Source organism: Pinus tabuliformis, chromosome 2_2 (genome assembly GCF_031772625.1).
Source record: "Pinus tabuliformis cultivar Carrire ecotype Pingquan chromosome 2_2, CPIR1, whole genome shotgun sequence".
Taxonomy (NCBI): Eukaryota; Viridiplantae; Streptophyta; class Pinopsida; order Pinales; family Pinaceae; genus Pinus; species Pinus tabuliformis.
Genome location: NC_142300.1, coordinates 571,275,281 through 571,295,383, shown reverse-complemented (window position 1 = coordinate 571,295,383; position 20,103 = coordinate 571,275,281). Strand labels below are relative to the sequence as shown.

General features: G+C 33.1%; 1 protein-coding gene across 2 annotated transcripts; it reads right to left on the bottom strand.

Annotated features, from left to right (window-relative positions):
- Positions 1 to 109: 109 nt before the first annotated feature.
- On the bottom strand, positions 110 to 3,102 carry LOC149193957 (UDP-glycosyltransferase 86A1-like). 2 transcript variants are annotated; one of them, XM_089407092.1, is made up of 2 exons: positions 2,579 to 3,102; positions 110 to 1,219 (listed from the first exon to the last, which is right to left on the bottom strand). In XM_089407092.1, exons 1-2 carry the CDS (start codon positions 3,069 to 3,071, stop codon positions 303 to 305), a joined length of 1,410 nt encoding a protein of 469 aa, XP_089263218.1. In that variant the 5' UTR covers positions 3,072 to 3,102; the 3' UTR covers positions 110 to 302. The 2 variants fall into 2 exon arrangements, with proteins under 2 accessions (XP_089263218.1, XP_089263217.1); XM_089407091.1 differs by having other exon boundaries at positions 110 to 1,228; positions 2,579 to 3,100.
- Positions 3,103 to 20,103: the final 17,001 nt, after the last annotated feature.

Genomic DNA, 20,103 nt, shown 5'->3' with positions numbered 1-20,103 from the left:
AAAAATTTAACAAACGATGCGTGCTAATGACACGATCTCAGAAACTTTAGGGGCCAAAGTTATATCAAAACATTATTCAGACAAAGGTTAGATCAAAAGTAATGATATCGCAAAATCTTAATATCCAAATTTACATAAAAACTTTATCGCAAGAAAGGTTACATTTTCTGAAACACGGTCAACCACATACCACATTTTACATAAAAACTTTATTCCAATAAAGGTTACATTTTCTGAAACACAGTCAACCACATACCACATTTTAGCATCAGCCCCTGAATACATCTATAGCCTATTTCACACTAGCCGAGCATAATTTTGTCAACCAATTCCTCCACAAAATTGTCCAAGTTTCCAGCAGAGGATCCGCCTTCAATGGTTGCCTTCGTAGCTACACGCTTGAATCGCTTCATATTCTTCCTAACCTTCTTACCTTCTCCTCCCCGCATCAAGGCTTCCACGTTCCTCGCAATTTCTTTGCGCCCAATTGTTTCTCCTTGGATTCCGGAATGCCGTACCTTCATGGCGATTCCCATCTCGTCCGATACGAGCTTGCAGTTGGTGTACTGATCGGCATGAAGCGGAAAGCCCAACAGCGGAACGCCATTGCAGAGACCTTGCAAGATCGAATTCCAGTCACAGGGCGTGAAGAACCCCCCGACGGAACGATGCGATAGCAATGCCAGATGATGATGACGAGACCAGTTAGAAGCGACGACACCCTTATCTTTGATCTGATCAAGAAAACCAGCTGGCAAAATCTCTGATAACGACGCATCAGAATTGAGAGTCTCAGGAGGCAGTGCCCAGAAGAAGGGAATTCTACTTTCAAGCAAGCCGACGGCTATTTCTTCGATTTGGCTTTCGGAAACACGGGCACGTTCACCTAACGAAACGTAGATGACTGAGTGTCGCGGTTTCGAATCCAACCACCTTTCCAAATCGGAGTCCAGAGCTTCATGGCTATCAAAATACCCAGATGGCAACAGCGGACCCACAGAGCAGAGAGGCGTAGTAGTCTGCATCGAATATTGTATTTCTTCTCTTTCCAGTTCATAGACTGAATTTGTGAGGACCCAGTCTGCTTCCCGAACGCATTGGAAAGACAAAAATATAATATGGAGCATCAAGTCTGACATCTCTGTTGCCTGGAGAAAAGATGGGAGATCAGTTGGACTCATCGCTGGGACTCCCGGAATGTAATCGATGCAGTTATCATCTGCTTCAACTGTACAGAAAAAGAATTCACCATAAACGGAAAAAAGCTGAAAAGAAAAGTGACTAAACCCTTGGCTCAATCAATATTTTAACAGTGGCAAAAAATCTGACCGCTTACTATTCCAAAATAGATTGTTTCAGTCTGTCTCACAGTATTTATTGCATCTAGACTTGTAAATGAAATGAAAAAGGGTGCAGCTGATAAAATGAAAAATTGAATTTAAATAAAAGGAAAAGCTTTCACTGTATAGAAAAAGAAATCACAATAAACTGAATAAAGCTTGGAAAAAGAAAAAAGTGAGTAAACCCTTGGATCAATATCATGAAAAGTGCCCTCAAAAACCTGACTGATTAGTTTTATAATAACTTGTAAAAATAGATTTGTTTCAGAGTTTATCTCACCGTCCTTATTGATAAATAGAAAAATTAAATTGATAAAACGAAAAATTGAAGTTCAATTTTACAAAAGAGAAAATCAACCATAGCAATAAATTAATATAGGTTTCCACAGAGTTTAAAATGAATATAGATTCATAGGTTCCCACGGATTTTGAAATTAATATAGATTCGAAGATAAATCTAGTTAAAATTGGAAACTTCAAATTTTCTAACAAAATAAACACTGAAATTTTCCGAAAACTTAGATATTCTAAACATAACTAACAACAAAATGATATGATTAATCGAAAACTTACAATCTATCAACCCTTATCATAAAAATCTTAAATCTATTAATATAAATCCATTTAAACTTGGAATTTGGTTCCCAGTTTTATGTATATAACCAATCAAAGCTTTGTTTCTTTTGATGCCACTAAGGACTTATTAGATTTAGGATTCAAAACAATTTATATTTACCGTAAATTGATCTTAGTTTCTTTTCAAACAATACAATATAAAATCATTTTTCTACTTACATTTATCAGTTTCTGAATTTTTAAAATTTTATAATAAAAAACCATGATCACTTTTCCTGGAGTATTGAAAAAACCTCTCCCACAAACCTAAAATTTTGATTGATAAGTGAACAGAGCAAGAAACTCCTACCAACGTTAAAAAAAAATAAAACAATGATTTATATGTGAACAGAGAATGAAACTAAAATATAGAAACGGAATTTAATGGAGTGTAAGTTGTATGGTTGGGATGGTTTGTCTATAAGGCGATTATCTATCTTAATTTCTTGAAATAACATGTAAATAACCGATTATGTATCTTGATTCTATCTTGATTCCCTGAAATAACGGGTAAATATTGTTATACTATACCATCAATCTAAACCATATTTAAAAAGTAATTATAAACAAAAGAAATGGGGTTTAATGGCAGTCTAATGAAAGTATTTAGGATTGAGTCTTACCGTGGGTTTTAGAGGGGAAATGGCCTTTGGAAATGAGCATATCTGAGTGATAATATATTATATACGATGCAGCGGACTGAGTCCACAACGAGATGAGAGGAACGTTGAATTTCTTGGCAATGAGCACCGTCCATGGCAGAAACGAATCTGCAATGATGCAGGAAATTTGATTGTCCTCCTTTGTGTTCAGCCTCTCGATTACTTCGTCCACTGGCTGCATCATTGTGTTGAAAGTAAACTGTAAAAATCCTTCGTTGTACAAAGACCTATCAAAATCCATGGCCAAGTTATCTGAAATCTCTGCACAGCGAATGTCTAAACCAGTTGTTTGAACAACATTGTTGATGTATGCTTGTGAATCAGATGATCCCTCAGTGGAAACAAAGGTGATAACCAAACCCCTGGAGGCCAACTTGATACAGAGATCGGCCATAGAAAAGCTATGGGACTCCAAGGGGTAAGGAATAGCTAGAGCATGGATCCGGAGAGACATCTTGATTGTGGTGTATACGCTACGCTGCTCCTTCCTCTATATAAATATCTCCACCGATATGAGATCCATCGAACTGATATAATCAATGCATGTTATCCCACCTAATCAAAGGTTACCGAGAACCAAATTTTAAGGTTAAACCCTAATCTGGACTGTAGCGTGATGATGTCGTTTTCTTTTCTTTTTCTCTGATATCGAAATGTGCAAGTACAAATAATAGGTGTTATCCCACCTAATCAAAGGTGCCGAGAACCAAATTTTAAGGTTAAACCCTTATCTGGACTGTCGAAATGTGCAAGTACAAGTAATACGTGTTATCCCACCTAATCAAAGGTACCGAGAACCAAATCTTAAGGTTAAATCCTAATCTGGACTGTAGCGTGATGATCTCGTTTTCTTTTCTTTTTCTGTGATATCGAAATGTGCAAGTACAAATAATAGGTGCTCCAGATGGAGTTACCTCAGACTTGTGGTATATAAAGGTGTTATAGAATCTTAATTCATTAGGTCTTTCTTTCTAATTTCTCACTCTTACTTCACCTAACTAACCTAACTATGAAACAAAATATTAGTATCAATTTTCGATTAGAGTTAAAAGTTTGAACTTTCTAGAGCTTTCTTTATTGTCCACATATAACTAGTCCCATATGAATGATTAAAGGAGGTTAACATGGTATACACTTATACCATGGTGGTCAACATGGTACTTCAATATGTGTGAAACATAATTTTTGCATGCATACATCAATTATTCTTGAAGTGTTGGAAATATTTATTCCTATAGAAGAAAATTAGGGGATACACATATGTGAGAGTTTTTGAACTTGGAAAATTGTCATTTAATGTCTGAAAATGACTTTGAATAGTTTCCCAGCTCGGTTTTCTAAAATGGCATGATTCCTCCATTTTTTCCACTCTAAAAGCATAAAGATAGATGACAAATAATATCATGATCCAATCTGGATCAACTCATCTGATGAATCAAACTTGTTTCCATTAAGTAGCAAACCCTGAAGAACTGTGTGGTATCAAAAAATTGCCCCCTTCTCTTTATTGTGTTGAAAGGTTATTTTTAAAATGTACCATAAGGGAGACATGTCTCCTTTTTATAATCAATGTGTAGTTGGTATACCACATTTAAAATAAAATATTATGAAACTTGCACCATACAAATGATAACAAACAAATATTTACAGCAGGCCTCAAGGGGAAGCCCTCCTTTTACAATGAATACAATGTACATCTATATATATATATATATATATATATATATATATATATATATATATATATATATATATATCTTAGAAATGATAATAGACAAATATTTTCAGGAGGCCTCAAGGGGAAACCCTCCTTTTACAATGTATATATATATATATATATATATATATATATATATATATATATGAGATGAAGGTTGCAATTACAATAATATGGGACCATGTAAAGTTATATCATACATAACAATATAATAATATAAAAGTAGTCACTCAATATCTAGGGATACATAAGTGGTTTTAGGGTTAACATGGGGATTATATAGGGCTTAACATGCCCTCCCATTCAAAAACGTGTTCTCCTCCAACTCTTACTCTAACCAACTATGGAACAAAATACTAGTGTAGAATGGAACCCAACATAGCCCAATAGCCAACTAGTGGTAAAATTTCACTCCCTCAATTCTCAACTAAAGTTTGCTAAATTGGGATGGTGTTCTCCTCTCTTATACAAGATAAAATTTGATGATCATAATATTGTATATATATATATATATATATATATATATATATATATATATATATATATATATATATATATATATATATAGATATATAGATAGATAGATAGATATATCGAGAGAGAGAGAGAGTGAGAGAGGAAGAGAGAGAGAAGGGTGCAATTATAAAAATATGAGACTATCTATCCTACATAACGATATAATTATATAAATGTAATCACTGAATATCATGGGCCTAACAAGGGGGTTTAGGGTTAACATGGGGCTGATATAGGGCTTAACATGCCCCTCCTGTTCAAAAAAGTGTTCTCCTCAACACTTCACTATCTTTGTGTGTTTATGAATGAACAATTCTTCTTCACATGTCTCTTCTTCCACTAGTAGGTCCTTCCTTTTTATGCGACACCCAATATTTGCTCAATTTCATAGTTGCTTAGTGCTTTCTTACAATATTGTTTCTAGTTCTAGTATTATTTTCTTTTCTTATTTATCAAAGGCATAATATTTTGGATTGGGATCTTGTCACCGATTACCTTCTCTAAGTAATAAACATGGAATACTATATGTACATGTGAAGATGGAGACAAAATCCAATTTGTAAGATATACTTTCAATCATATGCAATGCCTTATAGGGGCCATGTACCATGGTGTTAATTTACCATTTTTTTGTTACTTCAGGGAGGTGTGATTATATGGTTGTAGTCTCAAAAATATGCATTATTCCCTTTTATTGTGATGTTGATCTACCTGGTGTTTCATTCTATCTAGTGCCATAACCAAGCTGGCCTTCAATAGTTTGAGAACCTCTTGAAGGTGGAATATGTGGTTCTCTACTTCTTGAGACTTTATTGTCCCTTTCAAGGGTAATGTGATGGATTGAGGATGATATCCATAAATTTCCATAAATTGTGATATTTTTGATGAAGTATGGAAGGATGTGTTGTACCACCATTCTACCAAGGGAATACATTTTGACCAGTTTTGTTTGTCTATCAATGAAAATTAATGTAGATATAATTCTAAATTCTTATAGAAAATGTCATTTTTCCCATTAGATTGACTATGGTAAGATGAGAAGTGAGCAAATTGAGTGCTAAATCAGGAAAATAATTTAGTCCAAAAATTTCCAGTGAAAAGTGGATCTATATCACTTATAAAAATCTTTGGTATTCCATGTAGCCTTTGGAATACTTCCTCAAATGCTTCTGCCACCATATTTTCTTTAAAAATATGAGAAATAGAGAAAAAACTTGCATGTTTTTAAATTTTGTCTACCACTACCATAATGATACCCTTTCCTTCAGATTTATGTAAACTTGTAATAAAATACATTAAAACATATTCCCAATGCTGACTTGGCATGGCTAGTGGCTGAAGGAGCCCTGGGTTGTTGATTGTCTCTCTGTTATTTTGTAGGTTGTTGGTGCACAAGGAAGTGACCCAGTATTCAATAATATGCTAGCAAAACACCCTCAAATGCTAACATTCTCAACAAGTATTTCATGTAGCAAAGATCTCGCTTGAGATATATTGATGGGTTTGTAAATATTCTGAAGATTACGGAAGGAAATAAGGGAAATGGAGGTAACTCTGGCTTAAAGTAACCCATCCCAAAGAAGTTCAGTGTCCATATGTCGCATATATGTACATTAAATAGAAATAAATTTGTAATCCCTTATTGCAGAAAGTAAAACATTCCCAACATCTACAATATGTATTGGTCACACGTAATCAAGGAAAATTTTAAGGATGGAAAATTATCTTGAAGCTTAAAAACATTGGCGAATCTTGCTAGTCCCTAATATGCAAACTATAAAATGTTTATTGATGTATTTGTAAAATTATTCATATTTATAATGATTTTATCTATAGTATCCATATAATGTTGGCGATTTTTAAGGTAAAATAATTTTATATTGTAAAATTTAGGCAAATCATTAAAAAAAATGGAAATTGGCGAATTTTTTTTTGGAAAAATCATGCAAAATTAGCCCGCGTGTGAATATTAGCCCGTTAAATTTTCCATGCACATAATGTATGCTTTCACTATAGGAGTAGACATTTGACAAGCTTTCACCGCATCATCACAGGATACTGTAACACATCCCTATGATTAGCTTCCTATTTACGTCCCTTTTTTTCTTCCACTCACTATTTTAGTGTTTTTTTTCTCCACCTTTTTGAAAAAATTGACACTATTTATCGAGATGGCAGTAATTTCGGCATTTTTTATGTCAATCATAAAGAGTCAGTGTTATTTAGTGTCAACTTTAGCACTAACTTTAGTGCCCAGTTTATCATATTTCTTAGCTCTTGATGTATCTTCATGTATAGCTTCTTACGTAACGTCCTATTTTGTTGTTGGTTATGCCATTGTTTTTAGTTTCCATTTTAGCTTCCTTTGTAGCTTCCTTTTTAGCTTTGTATGCGACATCATATTTTGCTCCTCATTATGGAATTGGATATGATTTTTTCTGTTACACATGGCAAGGAAGACTTTTGTAATTAAGTTGGGGGCAGGAGTGTATAATATATATTGTATGATACACTATGACTATAGCCATATTTGGTAGTTACCATCTCGAAGATGCATAATACACTTATCCCAAATCAGTAATTCCCATTGTCATCGTTACTCCTGCTCTCATTCCTAAAAATCAATGTGACTACCTGGAAATCATTCCTAGTAGTTTTCAGTTATGAATGAAAGCCCGAAATCATTGAAATGGTATCCTTAATTATTGCCTACCCATTGCCAAATTTCATTCGACTTATATTCTCTACCAAATTGTTTGTATTGACCAAGTGTCACGTTGTAACAATCTCTAAGTAGTAATAACATGTGAAGCAACCATGGGAGGAGTGACAATCCACCATGAACTAGAATCCCTTGATGTGCTACTACACCATCCATAAGCCCTAGAAATATTTAGGAATGCTAAGTGGTTAGTCTAGTTTGAGAAGATGTAGGGTTTCAATAAATAGATTATCATTGAATTCACACTAGCTTTGTAGGAGTAGCATTCAAAGGTTACAAGATTAAGAGTTATTGTTATAGAGGACATAAATTTGATGGTGACATGTGCACCTCATATAGGGGCTTGTTGGTTTTCTTGGAAAATAGAAGTTCCAACACTTAGGAAACATTTTACAGTGATGAAACAAAGTAAGGAGAAAAGGGAGACATATTGATAGAACATCCCTTCCTCACCCTTCGGATGATGTGGATTTGTTTATTATGAATTTTATTACTTGTGAGGGATGTTTTGGATTAGTATTCAATTATAGTTTTTAGTTATTGACACATCTTCATAATTGACAACCGATAAATTTTCCCCACTATTTTCCAAAATATTTACAACATATGGCAGAGGTGATGCATATGGAAAAACATCCAAATAGTTTCTTAACCAACCATGCGCTCATCAAGTTAATCATAAATCATTCACTGCAACAATAGGGAAGAACATAGACTAGTTTATTGGAAAAGTCACATGTGCTAGTCACTAAAAGAGAGGAAAGTGAAAGTGAAGAACAAGAGGTAAGTGTTGATACAACACCAGAAGTTAGAGAAATTACACCTCTGAGACAAAGTAGAGAAACTAAACTTCCTTGAAAAAGAAGAGAAGTTAAACCTCCTAAACTCCTTTGTAGAAACAATAACAGATGGAGTTGTATAAGAACATCTACCAGTACATCCACTGAAGGAAAAAGAGCATGCACTAAAGAACCTATGGATATATCAAGTATAAAATATGAGCATAGTTTTCATGGATTCCTTATCGATCCAGAAGGGTCTAAGGCAGAGATTGCTAAAATAGGGGCACCTCAAATAATGTCAGCTCTAGCAGGGGTTCTTGAAATAGAAATTCTTGGGGAATATAAGGAAGTCTAAGAAAATCCTACTCTTATACAAATTGTGATGAAAAGAGGAAATTGAAGAAGCCTTAAAATGAAGAACAAGAGTTAAGTGTAGAAATAACACCAAAATATATAGCAGTTACACCTCCTAGACAAAGTAGATAAGCTACACTTCCTAGAAAAAGAAGAGTGGTTACACCTATTAGACACCATCATAGAAACCTTAAGAGATGGAGTTGCATAAGAACATCTGTTGGTACATCCACTAAAGTAAAAAGAGCATGCACTAAATAATTTATGGAGATATCCAAAATACAATATGAGGATAATTCTCATGGATACCCTATTGAGGAAGAAGGTCGTGAGGCAAAGCCTACTCAAACAGGGGCATCTAGAATAGCGTCAGTTGAAGCAGGGGTTCCTAAAATAGAAATTCATAGGGAATCAAAGAAAGCATCTAAAAAATCTACTCATCTACAAACTATGGTGAAAAATAGGAAATTTAAGATGCCATTGGGTGGAAAAAAACCCAAGAAGAGAGTGCAGGTAATTGTTACACCATTAACTACCTTAATATCTAAGGAATGTATTGATGCAAAGGAGTTTGAGGGACAAAAAAATGAAGAGAAAGAAGAAGAATTTGTAAAATAACATACCCCAACACCTTAAATTCATGTTGTTTCACCTTAATAAAAGGAACTCAAGAATAACAAAAATATGAGGAGCTCAAAAAGGAACAAGAAGATGTCTCTTTACCAGGAAAGTCTAGAACAAACCTCCTTATTTAGAAAATTAATAAATTGATGGAGGAAAATGAGAATTTAAGGAAACAAATTACCATGGTTGAAGGAAAACTTTAATATAAAAAGCAAAATGATTAGAAACCCTGGCATAAGTGGTAGAAGTAATGTCAGTTAGATTATGTGGTGGATGTAAGGATGTGTTGGAGGAATTTGGTTATGAAAGGGAAACTACTATTTCATTTGCAATTCAAGTTGGAGAGGAAGATGAAGAATTCCAAATTGTTGTTCCACAATAACCTATTGAAGATGGTTTTGTTACACAAGAACCAACAATTGAAGTAGAGATGGATGGATATGTTGGGACTTGAAATCATGTCAATATGGACATGCATATACTTACGTTGGGGGGGATTTTGGGATGTCAAATTGGCATCTTGTTGCTCTCATTTTACTACCTTTTCTTTACTTTTTTTTATTCTCGAGACCATACATTGCCACTATAATAGCCATTATTAACCTAGTTATCTAACTTTTTATATGCCATCCTTATGATCCAAGTCTACTTGTAACTTGGAACGGAAACTATTTTTTTAGGTCATTATTCAAATAAAACTAACAATTGGGTTGTTACAGGGTTTGTGTTATGTTGAGATGTTGTTGAAAGATTACACTTTCGAGTTTTGCCTTGCTAAGGACAGGACAAGTACTCATTGAGAATTGTTGTTACACATGAATATCTATTTTGGATGTGTTGAACTCCTTCAATTATTTATGGAGATCAATTTGTAAAACATCGGGTCAAAAGATAGCTCGACTACCAAAGTAGAAGTTCATGAACAACGCAACTAAAATAGTTAGGATTTTCTATTAATAATTATTGTAGTTTGGAAAAAATAGTACAACTTTATCCTAACCTTCGAATTTATTATCAAATTGTTGGGAAAAATATTGAAGGGGGGGGGGGGGGGTGAATCAATATTTTAAAAACTCCCAATAATAATTTTCTTTTCTGAAATGTATACGTGACTTGGCTAAACCGAAGTAGCGTATCTGCGTGACTGTTGTAAGAGAAACTAGTGTATGCTCAGTAAACTTCTAGAACAATTAATTCTTTATCTGTTAAATTTCGAACCAGAATGTAAGAGATTTATGAGGTATTTGTTAATCAGTAAACATGTGCAGTAAGAACAAAATAAAGTGTCACACAAAAGTAAACACTAATGAACACCAAGAATTAAGGTGGAAACCTAATGTGGCGGAAAACCATTGTTGTTGTCGTCTCAGTCTTCAAAACATATTAATATCAAAAACATCTTACATTCTTGTATTGGTGCAGACTCATACGAGTACGCAGGCACCCACCTATTGAAGGATACAACCTTCACTTTTATCTCGCTCCTAATAGAAGGGAGATCCAACCCCCTGATCTGATCACCACCTAATACTGGTAGGAAGCTTTGATTTCCTAACTGAAGGCTCCAACCCTGAGCAACATCCACGAACCATGTTTCATCAAATTTTCAAACTGGATACAATATCAACACTTATGCTCAGTCATCAGTACAATACAATCATCAATCTCTAGCACACAGAATCAATGAATCACTGAAACCCAAACAACTGACACTTAATAAAAAATCAACCAATCAATTGGAACAGTCAAATGAGTGTAACCAGTACATAGAACTGAACTCAAAACACTGTATTAACACACAAAATAAACTACAACCCTGATCATTCATTTTCCAAAATGTATATGCTACTTCACTTAAGGCAAGCCACGTGTATATGCGCTTTTCTATAGAGAAACCCACATACATATTTTAATATACTCAAAACTCAAAACTTTACCATTGCAATTCTGAAAATGAACAGTGAATCATACTCAGATCTACTACAACACTCTGAACCAATCACAATACTATCTCTGATCTTCAATCACAATCAACAAGTAGTTTTCAATCAATGAGTAACCAAGTTCAACTTCATCACTCAATCATTTCTACTTCAGACATTATCACATAATGCAGATCAATCATGAGGTGATCATTACCAGGGAGTAGAGAAGCAGAAGCATTGATAAGGTTGATCAATCATTTATGAATAGAAACCCTTACTTTGTATAAACTACTTTGAATAAGCCAACCCGCGGGTATATACACTTTTCCCCAGGCCAACCAACGTATAGATCTAGAAATTTTGACATAAAATTGTCTAGCTCTTCAAAACTTCAGAAAGACCCAGATCATAATATTCACAGATAACAACAAGTGTCAATACTTAGATCTAGTCAATCCATGAGCATATCATACAATGAAAATTCATTTTAGGCTTCATGATTGTGATCCATCATTGTATTCATCAGTGCATAATTATTTCAGATCAATGTGACAATTACGACCCTTACAATGCAAATATACTTTAGATTGAAGTATTCTCCAAAAACCATTTAACTTTCACACTTAACACTTTGATCTTCATCTCTTTATATAGTTTAGCCCTTATCCAATACCACGGGTCAAAACTACACAAGTGTCGGTGGTAATCTTTGACGGGATCAATATCTATTGTCGTGTTCATTACTATGGTCCAATACCATGGTCAGGACCCTTGGTATAGAGAATATCATGGTGTAAAAACCATACGCTACTTTTCTTCACTAAACTCGTATCCATAAGCGGCTTGGCTTAACAGAACCCATGTATAGTTCTTGAACTTCCAACTTTATCATTCCTCTGAAGTGATTCCTTTGAACTGCCATGCATTCTTTCACATCTGTAAACACATCCCGTTTACACCTTTATCTTTATGGTATTCTATTGTATTCATTATGTCACCTCTAAGCTAACCTATGAATTCTGTTACAAGTGAGTTTCCATCAAGGAAAACACATGCATCGTAATGCTAAAAATCTCTCCCTTTGACATAAAGGGGAAAGGGCTGACAAATGTTAAATGAACACTACTATATTTGAACTGCTGAATATGAATACCAAGGATGCTCCCCCTAAGCACATGCTAAATTCTCTAATGAATGTAAGATGAAGTACATGACTTTATGACTCAACATAATATGACCTTCTAACTCAGAAACCGGAGAACCCACAATAAAAACCATTTTCTGTCAACGTTTCAAATCCCAACAGGGATCCATCATTAGGACTATTATTGAATGATGATAGTAGAAGAGTTCAAAAGTGATTCCTTTGGATTGGCTTGGAAACGTCCAACAATCCCAACTGCATGCATGATATTTGGTTTGGTACTTGCTAGATAAAGAAGACTTCCAATCCTAGACCAGTACCCTAGTTGGTCTACTATAGGAGAATCATCATTAAAACTGAGGCTACATCCTCTCATCACGGGAGTACATACAGGTTTGCAATCTTCCATCCATCATCAGGACTATTATTGAATGATGATAGTAGAAGAGCTCAAAAGTGAGATATAAATAGTAATGAGGTAAGTTGTTTTGATTGAAGGAAAAGAAGGTCGGCTGATTTGATTAAAGGGAAAAAATGAAGGTCGGCTGCTTAATAATTAATATTATCCAAATATTTAAGATTTTTTAATTAATAAATTAGGTTTATTTTAATTTTTAATCATATAATATTTATTTTTGATGATGGATTAATACTTATAATAAAAAGTAAAGGTGAAATTTCTTAGTAATATATATATATATATATATATATATATATATATATATATATATTTTATTTTATTTTCTTAATAATTAATAATTTTGTGATAATAATTTATTCATTTATTTATTATTTTCTATATAATATAATTTATAATAATAACAACACTTTCTTTTAAATAAATTTCTAAATTTATCAATAATCTAAAATAATTGATAATAGTAATTTACGATAATTAATAAGACTACTACTAATAATATTAATAAATAATAAGTGTTATAATTGCAATAATAATAAATTATTATTATTTATAGTTATTAAAAATAAATATTAATAATAATAATTAATAAATATTAATATTATAATAGATATCAGTTTTTATTAAACTGAATATTAATGAGATAATTTATTAATATTAATGATATTATTTATTAATTTGAATATTATTATAGGGGTTAATTCTTTAATTTATGAACAAATAGAAATACTAATCGTTTATAATAATCTATAATAATAATTAGTGAGAACTTATAATAATTTTATTAATAATAATAAGTAATAATTTATAATGATAATAATTAATACTTAGTAATAAATATTATAATATAAAATTATTAATTAATTTTTATTAATAGTTACTTATAAATAATAATAATAAATGTTAATTCTAATATGATAACACTGACACTTAATAGTCATCATTGATAATTAGTAATAATAATACATATTATAATTTTATTTACTACCTAATTATTATTAATGATATTAAGGATTAAATTTTTTATATCTAAATATTAATTATTAATGTCTTAAGATTGATTTTAGGAGAAAAAATAGGGCAAACCTAGGAAGCATTGGAGGTCTTGATTTCTCTAATTAAGGGAAACCAGCTACTACTGATCTCGATGCCATTGTCCCTGTTGAGATTATGTGGATGTTTCATAATCTCAAGAGCCTCTCTAATTTTCCGCCTATGATGATGTTCTTCTCTTGCGACAATTGAGGCGTTTTCCACACAGAGATGGTGACTAGTTTTAGAGGAATGCTCTGCCAGGGCCGAAGTACGAGACCTATCATTCTTAATATCTGCTACATGTTCTTTCAATCTGGTTTGCAAAGAACGACCTGTTTCACCAATGTAACTTTTCCCACATGAACAATCTATTTTATAAACTCCTTTAAGTTGGTGTGTATCAATATTATCTTTAACAGACCTCATACTTTGTCTAATTGTTTCAGGTGCCAAGAACTGGGTGATTATGTCTTTCTTTCTCAAGATTCTAGCAATCTTGTCTGTTACCCCTTGAATATAAGGTAGAAACACCTTCCCACACTGAGGTTGGTCTTGAGTTTTAACCTCCTGAGATTACATATTTGACATGATCTCAAAGGTCCATACATGACTAAATATGACAATTATTACATCATAGGTCTTTACATGACTCTTACATCAAATTATATACATGAAATTTATAACAAATACCAAAAGATCTTAAAAGTTGCATAATTCAGCAACTAGAATGCAAACGATGCATTATATTTTGCAAGGCTAATGCTCCCCCTAAACCTGTGCTACCTATTCATTTTCAACAACTCATTCATCAAAGAATCTTCATCAATCAGATAAATATCAATGAGAAAAACATAACTCAATGCCATATCATCAGACTGTACCCATCAACACCAAACCAAGAAAAATCAAATCATGGTTGTCAGAAGCATGTAAAAATCTGATCTTGAGTCTGTCCCACTATTTTCCTATCAAAGAAAACATACACGACTTTATGCAAAGAAACTCATGTATATACGTGACTATACTTCATGAAACCCCCATATAGCCAACAATCTCTTGAATTTTCACCTATAGACTAAGTAGACTGATTTAACAACAAAATGAGGCAGAGACAACTCCCAGTTTCTGTTTGAGATGTTCAAATGCTTCTCTAGGAAGGGGCTTAGTAAATATATCAACAACTTCTCTTTGGAGGGAACATACTCCAATTTAACCTTTTTATCAAGCACTTGTTCTCGTAGAAAGTGATACTTAATAGTCTTGGAGTGCATAAAAGGATTTTTCAGAATACAAATGGGACTTGTGTTATCACGTAGGATGGAGATGGGTGGAGAACATTTGATTTGTATATCCTGTAATTTTTTCATCATCTACAAAAGTTGTGTGCAACAAGATGTAGTAGCTACAAATTCTACTTCCACTATAGATAATGTAATGTAACTTTGTTCCTTGCTGAACCAAGATACCAATCGTGGCCCCATGTAAAATTCACCTCCACTAGTGCTTTTCCGGTTATCAACATTTGGACCAGCCCAATCTACATCTCTGTATGCATGAAGGGTAAGATCTACATCTTTAGGATACCATAGACCAAAGTCTTGGGTTCCTTGGAGATATGTGAATATTCTCTTTACTACCTAAAGATGTAATTCCTTTGGATTGGCTTGGAAATGTCCAACAATCCCAACTGCATGCATGATATTTGGTTTGGTACTTGCTAGATAAAGAAGACTTCCAATGCTAGACCTGTACCCTAGTTGGTCTACTATATGAGAATCATCATTAAAACTGAGGCTACATCTTGTTGAGAGAAAGATTCCAAATTTTGCTTGTTTCTCTTGTAGACCAATAAAATAGGTTAGTTCCCCATGTAAAGAGATTTCAAATTCTTGTTACATAATGAAAGAAAATTTTTGACTCATAGATTCTTCATTACTGCCAAATATGATATCATCAGCATAAACAACAATAATTAGCAGTTTATCACCCTCAATTTTTGTGTACAAGTTGTTCTCTATGGATCCTTTTATGAAACCTTGCTATTGAAAAATTTTTTCAAGATGATAATACAATGTCGGCGGAGCTTGTTTTAGCCCATATAAAGCCTTCTTGAGTTTTGAGACAAGGTTCTCATCATTCCCCAAAATGAAGTCTTCTAGTTTTTCAATATATACTTCTTCTTCTACATCTCCATTAAGGAAGGAATATCTTACATCCATTTGATAACCTTTGAAATTTTGAAAACTTGAAAATGAAAGAAACATTCTTATTGATTCAAGTATGGCTACTGGTGCAAATGTTTCTTCAAAATATATACCTTCTTGTTGAGCATAACCTTTACAAACAAGTCTAGCTTTCTTCCTAATGACCTCTCCATTTTCATTCAACTTATGTTTGAATATCCATTTTTTCCCAATAACATTTTTATGGCGAGGCCTTTGAACTAATTCCAAAGTAGTTTTCTTTTCAATTTGATCAAGTTCTTCATTCATGGCCTTAACCCAACATTCATCTCTAGTAGTTTTATTTACCTTTCGTGGTTCAATGGTGGATAATAAAGCTAGATAACTAGAAGATCCTACAAGTGTTCTTCTTGTTTGTACACCAGATTGGTTTTCTCCTAGAATTTGAGCTTTTGGATGATTCTTTTGAACATACTTGGATGGAGTCTTTTCTTTGTCTGATGTATCTTCTTCTGTTGTTTCATTAGTTTCTTCTTCTATATCATTTTGATTTGATGTGGGAAAGCATTCATCATCATCATCCTCTTTTGTTGATGTTACCTCTTTGGGCCTTGTGCACACTTCATCAATCACAACATCAATGCACTCGACAATTTTCTAATGTCTCTTATTGTAACATTTGTATGATTTACTTATAGATGAGTAACAAAGAAGTATTCCTTCGTTTGCTCTAGCTTCAAACTTTCCATGTTTTTCATCACTATTTTTTATGAAACATTTGCTTCCAAAAAATCTAAAATGATTTACAGTGGGAGGCTTACCATACCAAAGTTCATACGTAGTTTGATCAAAATTCACATAGACATGAGCCTTGTTGAGAATATTTACTGTAGTAGGGGCAGCTTCACCCAAGAAGGTCTCAGGAGTTCTAGTGTCATAAAGCATAGCATGAGCCATTTTTTGAGCATATCTATTCATTTTTTCTACCACACCATTTTGTTGAGTTTTACTTACAAAAAAATGTCTTTTTATGCCATGTAAAGAGTTCATCTGATATGTACTCTCCTCCTCAGTCAGATCTCAGACATTTGATTTTTAAATCTAATTCATTTTCAACTAATGCCTTAAAGACTATAATTGATCAAATGCTTCATATTTGTTTCTCAATAGACTGATCTAGCACATTATAGAAAAGTCATCAATGAAAAAGATATAGTATTGTTCTACATGAGGTGGCTTTTTCCTTATTGGTCCACCCAAATCAATATGTATAAGCTCAAGAGGCTTACTTTTTTATCTTTATTTTCATTGAATTGAACTCTAGTTTTCTTACCAAAGTTACATGACTTACATATGGTACTTTTTGGTATGGTGATGTAGGGTAGATCACAAACAAATTTGAGCCTCCTTGATTTGCTTATTTGAGAGAAGATTAGATGTCCTGACCTTTTGTGCCATAACCAATTTTCTTCTGTGTTTCCTAGCTAACATTGTTCTTCACCACCTTTCAATATATACAAATTGCTTGGGGTTCTTGTTCCTTTTATTATGGCCTTTCCTGTTTCAATTTCATGAACCACACATTCTTGTGATCAGAATACCACCTCATTTCCTTGATCACACATTTTTCTAACACTCAAAAATTTATGCTTTAATCCATCACCATACATAACATTACCAACTTTAAAATTTTCTTTTAGAAAAAGAAAACCTTTACCCTTAATGACAGTAGGTGAGTCATTTCCAAAAGTGACATTCTTTTCTTTCTCTAAAGCATTGTATTAAATAATTTTATCTCTATCACCTGTCATGTGTTTTGAACATCTAGTTTCAATATACCATTGATTTTCTTATCCTTATGCAAACAATGCTATGCCATATCTTTTAGAATATAACTCCTTCTTTTGAGATGTTGGCTGTAATTTTCTCCTGCATTCATATTCTTCATGTCCAAAGTTATTGTGAAATGAACATTCAATTTCATCTATATGCGGTGAGAAGATACTATAAGATTTATTCTTGGATCCTGACACATTCCTTTGTTTTCTTGCTTCTCTAGTCATGATAGTTTTGTATGTAACACATTGAGTAGCCTTATGACCAAAATTATGACATGCAAAACATTTTCCATTAAAGAAGAAATTGTTGTGATCATAAAATCTTTTGGTGTTGTTTACCTTTTGACTGGTGCTTCTGTTTTTGTTCATCCTTGGAATGGAGTGAACATGACTTACCTGTGGAATGCCTTTATTATTTTTCTGAGGATTGAAGCTTTGCTCACTGGGTTTTTCTATATTACTGAAGCTTTGCTGATTGATTTTTGTTGCATTAGTGAAGCTTTGCTAACTGGTCTCTTCTACATTTAGATAGCTTCCAGTGGTGGCTGCATATATTTACGTTTGAGATGTTTCTCCACTGTATCCAAGACTTTTCTTCATAAGAAGAGTGTGTGGTACCTTGATAATTTCATCTAAGGTTTAAGATACTTTAGAAAATCTAGGATTTAGATTTTTTATTTTCTCGGGTTCCTTTCTTAGACTTACTACTTCACATTCTAACTTCTCATTATGCTTTTCATTTTCTATGAGTTGATACTTGGAAGTATCTATGACCACTTTGTTTTCTTCCAAGAAAATTTTGAGTTGAGTAATTTCTTCAATGAAATATTTTTATTCTAATGCATCCATAGATTTATCATTAGACTCAATAGTATTTTTCTCAAAATACATGAGTAATTTAGGATCTTCAGATTCCCCTTCACTATTTGACAAACCATCACTATCCTCATGAGTATAGTAAATTCTTCTACTATCAAATCATTTCCTATTACCTTTTGCAGAATTCTTCCCTTTGTAATTGTTGTCTTTATGAGGACATTTAGTAGCATAATGACCAACTCTACCAAAAGAAAGTTATTTGAAGGGAAGCTTACCTCTGAACCCTCTGGTGCCCAGTTGAAGTTTCTTTCCAAAGTTCACCTCATCTTCCTCTGATATTTATCCTGATTCCTTTTGTTCTTCCTTTTCTTTTCCTTTTGAAACTGATTTAAATGTGGCTTCTCTAACTTCTGAGGTACATCCTTTCATCATTTCAAAAGAATTCAGGATCCCACGAAGTTTAACAATAGTAAGAGTCTGCAGATCCTGCTTCTCTTCAATGGAAGACACTTTTGACTCAAATTTAGGAGTTAGAGATCTTAATATTTTCTCTACTAAATTAGTGTACTTTACTTCTTCACCCATATTTTTCATGTCATTTACAATCTCATATATACGTAGAAAGAAACTCACAATACTTTCATCATTATTCATTCTGAGAGTTTCATATTGAATTCTAAGAGTTTGGAGTTTAACACTTTTTACCTTGGTATCGCCTTCATAGCTTCGAATGATTTTGTCCTGTATTTATTTTGCTATGTTTAGTTGCATAACATTGACAAATTATGATTCTGTCAGACTTCCCAATAAAGCATTAAAAACTTTGGATTTGGTTTCATATGTCTTGTCTTTTGATGCATCTGAGGGAACTGTAGCTAGATATTGGTAACATCCTTCCACAATTGCCCAAACATATTCTTGAAGAGATTGAAGATAGGATCTAGTTCTTTTTTTTCGTTATATAGAAATATTTATGTTGAAGAGCGATGGTCTGATAGATGTTGATTCGTCTTCATTTCTCATCTTGGGAGATCTTCCTTCAAGCAATCAAGCTTCTTTTGAAGGACCTATTCTGATACCAATTGTTCAGAAAATACTGAAGGGGGGCGGTGAATTATTATTTTAAGAACTCAATAATATTTTTCTTTTCTAAAATCTATATGCCACTTGACTAAACCCAACCAGTATATATACGTGACTTTTGTAAAAGAAACTAGTGTATGCTTAGTAAACTTGTAAAACAACTATTTATTTATTCATTTTTAAACCTTGAACCAGAATGAAAGAGAATTATCAGGTATTTTATAAGCAGTAAATAGGTGCAATAAGAACTGAATAAAGTATCACACATAAGTAAATAGAAATGAACACTAAGATTTAAGGTGGAAACCCAATGTGGGAGAAAATCG

Coding starts and splice junctions, on each gene's coding strand:
- LOC149193957 (XM_089407091.1), bottom strand. CDS start 3,071: ATGTCTCTCCGGATCCATGCTCTAGCTATTCCTTACCCCTTGGAGTCC. Junction 1,229..2,578: donor TTTCCCCTCTAAAACCCACG/GTAAGACTCAAT, acceptor TTTTCTGTACAG/TTGAAGCAGATGATAACTGC.